General features: G+C 37.6%; 2 protein-coding genes across 3 annotated transcripts in view; one reads left to right on the top strand and one right to left on the bottom strand.

Annotated features, from left to right (window-relative positions):
* Positions 1 to 12,870, top strand: part of Abcb1a (ATP binding cassette subfamily B member 1A) — a 162,144-nt gene that overhangs the window by 9,673 nt on the left and 139,601 nt on the right.
* The window catches only part of Rundc3b (RUN domain containing 3B), a 129,207-nt gene that overhangs the window by 79,173 nt on the left and 37,164 nt on the right, over positions 1 to 12,870 (bottom strand). For both annotated transcript variants that reach the window (NM_001443723.1, NM_001047116.2), the window contains 1 exon segment: positions 2,380 to 2,513. In NM_001443723.1, coding sequence (NP_001430652.1) covers positions 2,380 to 2,513 — 134 coding nt within the window.

The following is a 12,870-nucleotide window of genomic DNA, read 5'->3' as shown; positions in this document are numbered from 1 at the left end:
ACCTTATGTCTGCATCTTAGGTCATTTAAAAAGGCTTTTTATCTTTTTTTTTTTTTTTACAAATTTAAAAAATTATTGAGGTTCCTAAGAGAGCTTTTAAGTAGACTATACCTATTAATATTTACTGTACCTAACATGCTAACTCAGTAAATGGGGAAAATTCGATGACTCAATGGGTAAGAGCACTTGTCTTGCAAGCATGAATGTAAACCACATAAAATCCATCATGCTTGCATAAGCCTGTAATGCTAGTATTCCGGGGGGCGGGGGGGTATAGTCAGTCAGGTCAGAGATTCTCTAACTTGTCAACCAGCCAGCTTAGCCAAACAATAACCTTCCAGTTTAGGCAATATGGTAAAGAATGATAAAAGAAGACACACAATGGGCACGCAAATGGGCAGATCTGTACATTTGAATGCAGCATGTGTCACACACTGACAGACACAGACACACACACACACACACACACACACACACACACACACACCCCTTCATCACATGATAATTTTAAAAAGTTAGATGTAATATGGATAGGTAACTAAAACAATGAACTTTTAATATATTTTTGCATTAAATTCATAGGCTTAACTTAAACTTTGAATTAATCATATATTCATGCCTGTTTTTGTAAGCCTATGAATTGGACATTTAGAAAATATAAGTTAGGCAGGTCTATCAAATACTAAATTCTACAAATCAGTTTTAAAATGTATTTCCTGATTATATCGAAGCTATCAGAAAAGCTGTTATGAAGCTTAATGCAGTGAATGCAAGTTTTCCAAAAGTTTAACTTTTGCTTAAAAGCTTGACCACTAGCAAGAAATTTTGTCAGTTGTTTCACCATGCATATTCTTCAGGAAAAAAGGCTATTTCTTGCAAGAAAGTGTCTGCCAAATGTCTAAATCTGAAAAAGAAATATATATATATATATATATATATATTTGTGTGTGTGTGTGTGTGTGTGTGTGTGTTCATGTGCACCTGTGTGTGAGTGCCTGTGGAAGCCAAAGGACAATCACGCATGTTATTCCTTAAGAGCTGTTTACATTGATTTTTGAGACAAGGTTTCTCACAGGGCTGACCAGTCAACCCCAAGGATGTACTTGCCTCAGCCTCTGCAGAGCAGAGAATCCAGGCATATACTGCTATGCTTGGCTTTAGGTAGATTCTGAGAACCAAGCTCAGGTCCTCAGGCTTATGTGGTAAGCCCTTAATGAAGACACACCCCCACCTCCCTCCCCTGTCTGTCTGTCTGTCTGTCTGTCTGTCTGTCTGTCTGTCTGTCTCTCTCTCTCTCTCTCTCTCTCTCTGTGTCTCTGCCTGTGTTCTCTCTCTCTCTCTCTCTCTCTCTCTCTCTCTCTCTCTCTCTCTCTCTCTCTCTCTCTCTCTCTCCAGCTCCCAAATTACATCTGTAACTTTCTTTGCAATAAAAATAGTAGCACATAAAAAAGTGCCTAGGTCACCTCCCTCCTGATACAGACAATTATACAAGTGTCTTTCTGAAGTAACCATAGCACTCCAGTATGCTACAGAAGTGTTTTCTGATACAACTTACTATAAAATCCAGACTGGCTGGAACTCACAAGTCTCCCAAGCTGGCCTCAAAGCCTCTGTCCTCCCTCTTGCCCCAGCCTCCCTAGCATGAGAATGCAGGAATGGACAATCTTGCTCAGTCATTTTGTACATTTTCATACCTGATTGCCTAGTCAATACCCAGTCAGAGATTAAATTGACTAGATGAAAATGCCTTTAGTAAACTGCCTTTTCAAAACGAACTACACTATAGGAAAGTACTCAGTGGCTACCTGTGTCACTTGATGCCACTGCCTTCATTTGTGCCAGTTGAGTCACCGTTGTTTGTGCATGAGCAGTGTAAATGTTAGCACAGTGAAAGACAGGAACACAGTGTTGGTTTGGAGGTTACAGACCCTCAAAGAAAGACCCTCAAAAATCCCCAAGATTCCTGGACTTCGTGCTGTGGACCAGGCTGGCCTTGAAGTCAGAGATTCACCTGCCTCTGCCCTTGAGTACCGGGATTACACATGTGAACTATCATGCCCAGCTTGAACAGGATATATTTTAAAGTGCTTCTTAAGAGGAAGACTGTAGTGAGTAGGTTCATATCTTTCTGCTATTCAAGATGTAACAGTGAGCATTCACCAAACAGTATTAGAAAATAAGTACATAAAATGAAATAAAAATAAAGGACAAAAAACCTCTAAGGGATGTCAACAACTTAGGTAATGTGCAAATTCCACCACCACCATCACCAACAACAATACCACGACAAAACTTGTTTTAAATAGAGTTCAAATAATTTCAGTTCAGGTAAACTAGTTTCTAATTAGATTAGACATACTTCCTATTATCAAGTCTTACCTTAGCTCTGGAGGAACTGACATTTTCCATATTTTCAATACTACAGATACAGTTTTGTGAAACTTTCCGGCAAGCCACTCTGATGTAGTCCCAGAAGCTACGAGGACTTTCATAGCCAAACCAGGTTACTTGACCTTCAGGAGATAAATTGTAGTACAGGATAAGTAAAACTAGTCTAGAAAATTCAAAACAGTAAATTCTGAACAACAAATGGTCATGCAGTGCACTAGTAAGGAAAGGGCAACGATCAAGATATTGAAAATTCCCACATTTAGTCCCATTCTAAATTTACTGGTGTTACTTTAAAATATCAACACTGACAATGTTGTCATACAGTCGTTCTGTAATTCTAAATTGTAGTTATGCGCATGAAATGAAAAGAAACTGCACACAAAAAATATCTTATTGTCTAAGGTTTTTCACTAGAGCACAGGAAGCGTTCCCCGCACTTCCTGGACACCCGGTAGCACTGTTGTTGCTGTTGGAATTTACACACTAACTTTACAGACTTGACATCCCTTAGAGGTTTTTTGTCTTTTATCTTTATCTCATTGTATGTATTTATTTTCTAATACTGTTTGTTGAATGATCACTGTTGCATCTTGAGTAGCAGGAAAATTATGAACCTACTTACTACAATCTTCCTTTTAAGATACACTTTAAAATATATCCTGTTCAAGCTGGACACTCATTTATGTGTCACTAGGTGGATTCTAAAGCCTTTTCTACTGAAAATGGAAAATACATTAAAACAAATCTTTCATTCCCCTCTATAAGGTTATATTTTAAATCTTGAGACAATTGGCGGTTGACCCTATAAGCAGATAAAATCAATTTCCATTCACTGCATATTTCCTTCCCAACCTCTACCTACAGAACCCTCCTCTGTCATTCATCTGCTGTCATTTAGTCACTAGCCTGTGAAAACCCAGGTATATATCTTTATGCTAGTCTTATTTCCTTCATTTATTTGCTCATTTTCATTTATCCATGTCCCCTTATGTTTTCTCTTTTATTGAAACTTTTTTTTCTCATATAATATATCCTGATTAGGATTTTCCCTCGCTCTACTCTTGGTTCCTCTCCAACTTCCCTCCCATTGGGATCCACCCCTTTCTGTCTGTCATTAGAAAACAAACAAGTTTCTAAGGAATAATAGCAAAATAAAAATAGTAAAACCAAAACTAACATATTGAAATAGGACTAAACAAACAAATGGAAGGAGAGGAGCTCAATAGACGGGACAAGAAACAGAACCCACTCATTCACGTACTTAGGAATTTCATAAAAACACTAAACTGGAAGCTGTAAAATATACACAGAGGACCTTGTGCACATCCATGCAGGCCCTGTGCATGGTGCCCCAGTCTCTGTGAGCTCATATGTGCTTTGACTGTTTTAATGGAACTTGTTTCTTAATGTCCTCCTTCCCCTCTGGCTCATACACACTTTCTACCTTCTTTCCTACACGGTTCCCTAAGCCTTGAGTGACAAGACTGATGGGATACATCCCATTTAGGGCTGAGTATTCCAAAGTTCTCTCATTCTCTGCACAATGTCTGGCTGTGGTCTCTGTTCTTGTTCCTATCAGCTGCAGGAGGAAGCCTCTCCAATGATGGCTGAGCACGTACTGATCTATCTAGCCTCAGCTTTTACATTTGGATAATTACATGTCTGTGAATAAAAAGGCATTTCTCTTGGTGGATCTTATGTCACTATTAATAATTATATGTACTGCTCTGAGTAGCAGATACATAGGAGTCTCGCATGCTCAATGTTTTTAAATGTATGTTCATTTTAAACTTTTAGTTGAAATATAATTACGTTACTTCTCTACTTTGCTTTTTCCCTCCAACTCCTTCTATACCTCCATTCCTCAAATTGAGAGCTTCCTTTTCTTTTATTATTTTACACTCACAAACATATATGCATAATATAAATACAACTCATTGAATCTGTTTAGTATTGTTTGTGTGCATATGATTAAATTTACTTAGCATTTTTCAGTGGTATATGAGAAGAAGCCTCATACTTCAGTTGTCTGGGAAGATTAATCTTACCCAGGAAAGTTGTTTAATCTTCCTATCAACCATTAGCTTTCACTTTTTAAATACACACCTCTTTATTTGAATCTAGGTATTTGTCTGAGCTTTTCCCTTCCATAGCGATGATTCTCTCTAGATGTTTTGTTATAAATTTCTATTTGAAGTTCAATGTCTAAGATATATGAATAACTCTCAACCATAGCTACCAAATTGGTCAGTTTAAAAAATAAACTCCTTTCTGGCTAGAAAATCCACACAGTTTCTTGGACTTTATCTTCAAATAGTATTATATAGTACTTACAATATTAGAAATAATAATTCAACTGTTCACTGAGAGTTCTAATAATTATAACAGCATAGTATGTACAACTAATAAAGCCAGGATCAAAGAAAGGAAACTTTTTCGCTGTTTGTGGTGGTGGTGGTGTTTTGACACAGGGTTTCTCTGTATAATAGCTCTATCTGTCCTGGGCTTGCTTTGTAGACCAGGGTGGTCCTGAACTCACAAGATCTTAATTTTAAAACTAAGTGTAAGATACGTGTATCTTCTTTACTTAGAAAAACAAAACTGAAAGTTTTTCACAACTCATGCTATGTATCAGGAAAGATTGTTAGCTGATATAGTCCTCCCAGTAAGTCAATTCCATGTTCCCATGAAGCTCAGGACAGAAGATATCACCAGCATAATGGAGATGAGCCTTCACCTGAGACCTTAGGAAATTCTTTTCTAAAAGCTTTATTAGAAACTACAGTAACATAGGTACTTTTACAAAGTACCATTAAGTTCATAATTCTACACTGAATAGTCCAAATAAGAAAGTGCATATAATCTTGAAAAAGCAAACACTAATTTTGTCTGGTACATAAAACTAACCCAACTAAGATGAATGTAAGCCGTCGTCCTCCAGCGAGAAAACTAGGCTGGTTGAACGTGGCCGTCTGCTGTGGAGGCTGGGGCAACGGTTCCCTCTTACTTTCATCTTCACTCTTTCCAATCCAGCATCTTACAGTCTCTAAAATGAGCAGGAGCCTAGATGAATTTGCTCACTTTTAATCTCAAGATTTGTAGAATTGATTAAGAAAATTTATGTTCGAACAATCTGGCTCAAAAACTTTTAACCTTAAAATATACATTTTTCGGTTCAACATTTCTTCAAATTATAAACAAGTATGTTTTGAAAGAACAGTATTCTATTTCTGCCTCAACATGCTGCAGTTTATATGTTTTCTTCCTGAGCATTGGAAACAGTATTGCAGGACCACCACATCCATCAGTTTAACAGCACTGACTGAACTCCTACTCCACGGAACAGATTTTATTTGCTATAGCTTCCAATTTTTTAAAACATTTTCCTCCCAGATGAACTTTTTAAAAGCAATCTTCCAGTTTTTGAGATTATAATGCGGTTACATTATTTTCCCTGTCCCTTTCCTCCCTCCAAGCCTTGCCACATGGCCACCTTCACTGCTGTCTTTCAAATTAACCTGTTCAGCCCATATAGTATTTAAGCAGACACTTTGGAAAGTATTATAAATTTTGGCCAAAATGTTTAAAAAGTTCTAGTATAGTTCTACAGGAAAACTCCAAGGCCAAATTTCTTAAATCATACTCAAAACAAAAGACATTTCCTTCTCTTATGAGCAAACACTGAAAACCCCCCATAGGACACTGTCTGACAGCATTCCAGTTAGATCCTTTATTAAAGCACACAACAAGCACACAATAATGTTTCGTGAAAAATCAAAGGAAGGCTTATGGAGTGGTGCCACATCTATCTTACCTCAGATTATAACAACTTAACAAATATTAAAATTGGAAACATTTGAGAGAATCTACTACATCAAACTACAGCTATACACTGTTCCAACGTTAAAAGACAAATAAAGAATAGAAAGCTCGCTCTCAAAATCATGTCAATTAGTAATGTTTAAGCCATTCTTATATTACCTCTAGCCTGAAAAAAACCCATTACATTGCTTATTATTTGCAGAACCAAAACGTTACTAAGGTAATAACAATTTTCATGAGTATATTTAATGGTATATTAAAGGAAATTAATCTATAACATAACTAGACTTATGCCAAAAGCTTAATCAATCTATCATATAAAGTGATGAACTTCCTGAATCTATTTAAGATTCGGTTTATGACACTGTTAGTACACTAGATATTATTCTCGCACTGTTACTATTTTCATTTCACTACAAGAAGTCATGGGGAAAGGGTTGATTTAAAATATATATATTTACTTGAAGATATTAAGTGTTTTAATCATAATTAACTACCTTATTCTAGCCAGAGTAAAAGTGACCAGAAGCATACAGACCAAACAAGAATTGATTGGATTCCATGTTATCCATAGACAAGTTTTAACAATGTTTTGACTTTAAGAATGGAAAAAAGAGGGGTTCAGAGACTGCCACAACCAAGCATTTATTTTTCTTTTAGCCTCATGGGTCTGACCAATGGAGGAGAATCAGTTAGTTTGTTTTCCTGTTGGTTTTGAATTCTCACTGATAGCCCCAGAAAGAAGGGGTAGGGAGAACCTAAGGAAACTCACTGTATCTGGGACTTTCTCACATAATATTAAAATCTTTAGTATATCTGTTCTTCTCCTATAAATAATGGAAAAAAAGTATTGCCACAGTCTTTGTGTGTGTGTGTGTGTGTGTGTGTGTGTGTGTGTGTGTACGTGCATATATCATATGTGTGTGAAAGACGTTCCATTAGAGCCATCCATCACCTTTGACTTTTATTATCATTCTGTTTTCTCTTCTGCATAGATCCCTACACCTTGAGAGGAGGGGTGGATGAAGACATCTCAATTAGAACTGGTTATTCCAAAGCCTCTCACTCTCACCATATTGTCCAATTGTGGTTCTCTATGTTAACTCCTAGCTACTGAAAATAGAAGCTTCTCTGATGAGGGTTAAACAAGGGTCTATGGATAGAACTGTATTGTATTAGGAATCATTTTACTGACAAACTCCTTTGGCAAAATAACGGGTTTCTTTTATTGCCATAGCCTATCTAGTCTCAGGTTTCTTGACCTCATTAGCAGTAACAATCCATCTCGTGGAGTAAGCCTTAAATCCATTCAAAGAGAGGTGGGTTACTTCCATAACGTCCGTGCCACTATTGCACCGGTATACTCTGTAAGCAGTGTCCTGTTAAAGGACATATGGATTATATGCAGCTTCTATGGATGACTACATTTCTCCTCTCATAGTATGCAGAGTACCTAGGAGCACTATGAACATTAGCAGGAGTGAGGCTTCCAGCTGAGACACAGCTGGACTTCTCTGTGCTTGATTACACAAATAGGTAATAGCAGTAGGATCTTAACACTGCTGTGAAGAGCAACTGGTAGCTTGGCAATAGCCGAGGCTTCCTTGTTGGCATTAAGATGTCTAGTTGAGGACACTATCTCCCCTATTACATGCTGACTTCATTTAGATGCATTTCATACATGTACATATTTTAGGAAGCTACTACAGGGGTAGGTGTCTACTTTTTCAAATAACCTTTAGTGTTAGTAATCCCTCCCCATATCCCTCCTTTACCATGCTCTCCCCCTCTTCCTCTGTATTTAATCTTACAATTATAGTGCCCCCCTTCTCTCCATAAGACTATGTTCTATTTTCCCCTTCCTTCCCTAGATCCCTTACTAATTACATGGTTTGTGGTTATTCAGATTCTTGTACATATATGGGAAGCTTAAAAGTTAACGTCACCATATAAGACGAAACATACAATATCTGTCTTTTGGGTTTGTGTCAGCTCAATCAGCATAATTTGTTCTAGATCCAGCCATTTACCTGAGAATATTATACTTTTCCTAACAGCTGTATAATATCCCATTGTGTAAACATACCCCATTTTTATTACCTATTCATTAGTTGATGAATATATAGTCTATTTCTAATTTTTGGCTATTATAAAAAGTACAGCAATGATCATAGAGTAATAGATATCTTGGTAAAAAGGATAGAGTCCATTAGGTATATTCCAAGAAGTGGTAATTTGATCTTGAGGTAAATCAATCCCCAGCTTTCTGAGGTAGCATCACACTGATTTCCATAATGGCTGTGTAAGCTTGCATTCTCATCAACAATGACTGTTTCCCATCCTCTACACCTTCTCTAGCTTATACTCTCATTTGTTTTACTGATCACCACAACTCTGACTGAAATAAGATGAAATCCAAGTCGTTTTAGTTTGCATTTCCATGATTATTAAGGATGCTGAATATTTCTTTAACTGTTTCTCAAATCACTTGTTTTGGGTAAAATCTGTTTTCTTGGTGTTCAAGCTTTCTAATTCTTCACATATGTCAAATACTAACCACACACACACACACACACACACACACACACACACACACACACATATATCATTGGTAATGGCCTTTTCATATCTTGTAGGTTGTTACTTTGTTTATGATGGTGTCCTTTGACATATAAAAGCTTTTCAGCTTTACGAAGTCCTATTTATTGATTGTTCATTTTAGTGCCTATGCTATCAGTGTCCTGTTCAAGAAGTCCTTTCCTGCATCAATGAGTTCAAGCTTAATCTTCACTTTCCCTATTATATCCAGAATATCTGGTCTTATGTTGATCCATCTGGAGTCTTGCTCATCATGAAAAAAATATAGATAGTTTTGCATCCTTCCACATGCAACCATCCAGCTTGACCAGCACAATTTGTTGACGTTGGTGACTTTTCTCAAGTGTGTATTTTTTGGCTTATTAAAAAATCAAGTGTCTATAGGTTAGGTAGACTCCCATCTTGAGCTTCATTTTCATTGGTCAATATGTCTGTTTTTATGCCAATGGCATGCTACTTTATGACTATAGCTCTGTAGTGCAACCTGAAATCAGAGAAACTGTTACATCTCCTGGTGTCTTCTTCAATTTCTTTCTTCAGTGTCTTTGAATTTTTACTCTGCAAATATTTCACTTGCTTGGTTAGAGTTATTCCAAGACTATTTGTTGTTGCTGCTATTGTTAATGGTAATATTTCCCTGACTTCTTTCTCAATATGTTTGTCACAAGTGCGTGCATGTGTGTGTGGGAGGGGTGTATGAAAACTACTTTTGTGTATCTTGTTATTTTGTTGAAAGGGTTTATCAATTGTAGAAGTCTCCTGGTAAAGCTTTTAAGAGCCTTTATGTATAAAAGCTTATCAACTGCAAATAAAGATACTTTGATTTCTTCATTTCCTATTTGTACCCCCTTGATTTTCTTCAGGTGTCTTACTATGCTAGCTAAGTCTATACCGAATAGGTATGGATAGAGTGAACATCATAATTTCAGTTGAAATGCTTTGAGTTTCTTGCTGTTTAAGTTGTTGTTGGCTGTGGGCTTGCTCTAAATTACCTTCATTATGCTGAGGTCCTTTGTATCCTTAGTCTGTTCAAGACTTTTATCAAAAAGGGGTGTTGGATTTTGTCAAAGGCTTTTCTGTGTCTAATGAGATGATCATGTGTGTTTTGTCTTTCAGCTTATTTATATGATGGGTTACCTTTACTGATTCATGTATGTTAAACAATTCCTGCCATCTCTGGAGTAAAGCCAACTTGATCATGGTGGTTGATCTTTTGATGGCTTCTTGGATTCGGTTTCCAATATTTTATTGATTATTATTTGTTGTGGGGAATTTCTTTTCTGATCCTATTTGGTATTCTATATGCTTCTTCTACCTTGAATGGCATTTGTTTCTTTGTTTGTTTGTTTGTTTGTTTGTTTGTTTGTTTGTTTGTGAGACAGAGTTTCTCTGTGTAGCCTTGGCTGTCGTAGAATTCCCTTGGTAGGCCAGCTTGGCCTTGCAGTCAAGAGACACAGCTGCCTCTGCCTCCTGGATACTGTGACTAGTGGCATGCACCACCATTGACCAGTATGATAGGCATCTTTGGATTTGAGCAATCTTACTCTGTAATTTTGTTAAAAGCATTTTCTGTGGCCTTTGACTTAGGTTTCTTCTTCCTCCTCCTCTATTTCTATTATTTGTTGGTTTGGTCTTATCATAATATCCAAGATTTCCTAGATGTTTTGTGCCTGGGTTTTCTATATCCATCATCTTTGACAGAGCTATGTCTGACTTGTCTTTAAGACCTAAAATTCTCTCTTCTATGTTTTTTACCTGTTGGTGAGGCTTAACTTTGAGGTTTTTTTTTTAGTTTGATATCATAAATTTTTAATTTGCAGTTTTATTTCAGTTTGGGTTTTCTTTGGTATTTCTATTTCTTTGTTAAATGTCTTGAAGTGTTTTCATTACTTCATTCAACTGTGTTTATTAGTCGTCATTAAGACATTAATTCCTGTCCTCTTTAAGGTACTTGAACAAATTAATAATTGCTATTTTGAGATCTTTATCTTGAGCTTCAACTAATTTGTTTTTGTAGGGCCTGTTGCAATAAGGTTGTTGGGTTCTAGAGGAGGCATATTATCTTCGGTGTTCACGTGCTAGGATCTAGGCATCTGGGGTTATGATTGTTGAAGTGTACTTGCTAGCTCTCATCTCACCTTTACTGGGAAAGTGTTCTGTTCTTTGGTTGCTAATGTCCATTCTTAATCCTAGATAAATGTGCTGTCTGTGGAATCCTTCGTGGAGTGTTTCTATAGGATGGCAAGTGTTACAAAGCAATTAAGTTGTACTTAAAAAGAAAGGCTGGAGGGGATGGTAGGAAATAACTAGGAGGCACCTGGGTCCAGACAGAAACTGGGTTATTAGGGTATGAAGGAGAGCTGTGAAGAGGGGCTCTTTCTGGCAGGCTGCAGTAGGATGAGGAACAACTCTGGAGAGGCCAGAGTAAGGACAGGAAGGAAAGTAAAAGTCACCTAACTTGTCCCTAGCTAGTGTGGGTGTCTCTGATAGAAACTATTTGAGGGTCATCAGGTGTCATAAAGGAATGGAAATGGGATAGAAGGAACAGTTGGGATGGGTGGCAGGAAAGAGGTACATAACCTCTTGGTTATGTACCAAGAGGCAGATTCCCCTGGGAATGGCAGTTGCATTAGAGCTCATACTGCAATTTAGCTAAAAATACAGCAGTGCTTTTCTATGCTGTCATTTCCATCATTTTATAGGTTGTGATCTTAAAATGTATTATATACAGCTTTTCTTCAACATTTAAGACGCTGCTTTAAAATGCTATTTATAAGTTGGATGTGATGAGTCATATCTAGTCATAGTATATACAAAGGGCTGAAGCAAAGGGATTGTGAGTTTGAGAAAAGCCTAGGCTATTTAGCAAATTCAAGGCCAGCTTGGGCTATGGAGAAGAATCCTCTTTTCAAAAAAAATCAAAACCAACCAATCAACAAAACAAGCAAACTAAAAAGCAAGCTGGCACAGCGCAGGACATCTTTAATCCCAGCACTCCCTAGGCTGAGGCAGGGAGACCTCTGTGAATCTGAGGTCAGCCTGGCTTACACAGTTAGTGTCTGGCTAGCCAGGAAAACATAGTGGGACACTGTGTTAAAAATATAAAGCAAAATAAGATATAGAAGATACTATTTATTAGTAGATTGTTATGAAGAGAAGTGTTTGTGGACCCAACAATTTAAAGATTGGGAATACCTAGATCAATCAAATGTTCTTAAAAGTTTTAAATCAAAATTTCTTTAAAACAAATAAATATAATTTTAATGAAAAGATATTAGAATATATAAACAATGACAACTATATAAATAAATATATAAAATTCAACTGTCAATAAATAGAAATTAATGATACCCGTGGAGTTAAAGTATTTAAATTTATGAATAAGAATGTGATCCACAAGTGGGGGGGAAGGACAGGGGAGGGAAAGGGAATGGGGATGGGGGAAAGGGAACATGATCTGGTACTAGGTGGGGGAAAAGGACTGAAGCACTGAGGGCCAGCAGAAAGAATGGAAACAGGCGACCTCAGGAGGAAGGAGGTTGGGAGAATCCTCCAGAATGTACCAGAGACCTGGGAAGTGAGAGAGTCTCAGGATTCAAAATGGGGGGCCCTAGATGAAAGGCCCTACAGTGGGGAGAGGGAATTTGTTGAGCCCACCTCCAGCAGAAACACAGGGCATCAGGGAGGGATGGGATTACTATCCCACAGTCAAAACTCTGACCCATAATTCTTCCTGTCTGGAAGAAATGCAGGGATAGAAATGGAGAAGAGCCTGAGTAAAGAAGGTCCAGTGACAGGCCCAAAGTGGGATCCAGCTTAAGGGGATGCCCCATGACCTAACACCATTACTGAGGCTACGGGGCACTCACAAAAAGGAACCTATCATGACTGCTCTCCAAAAGACCCAACAAGCAGCTGAAAGAGTCAGATGCAGATATGTGCACCCAACCAATGGACAGAAACTGCGGACCCCTCTGTTGAATTAGGGGAAAGCTGGAGGAAGCTGAGGAGGAGGGCAACCGTGTAGGAGGTCCAGCGGTCTCGATTAACCTGGATCCC

The sequence above is a fragment of the Rattus norvegicus genome, chromosome 4 (assembly GCF_021556685.1).
Source record: "Rattus norvegicus strain SHRSP/BbbUtx chromosome 4, alternate assembly SHRSP_T2T, whole genome shotgun sequence".
Lineage (NCBI taxonomy): Eukaryota > Metazoa > Chordata > Mammalia > Rodentia > Muridae > Rattus > Rattus norvegicus.
The sequence above is the reverse complement of the archived record's forward strand: the minus strand, read 5'-3'. Positions and strand labels throughout refer to the sequence as shown.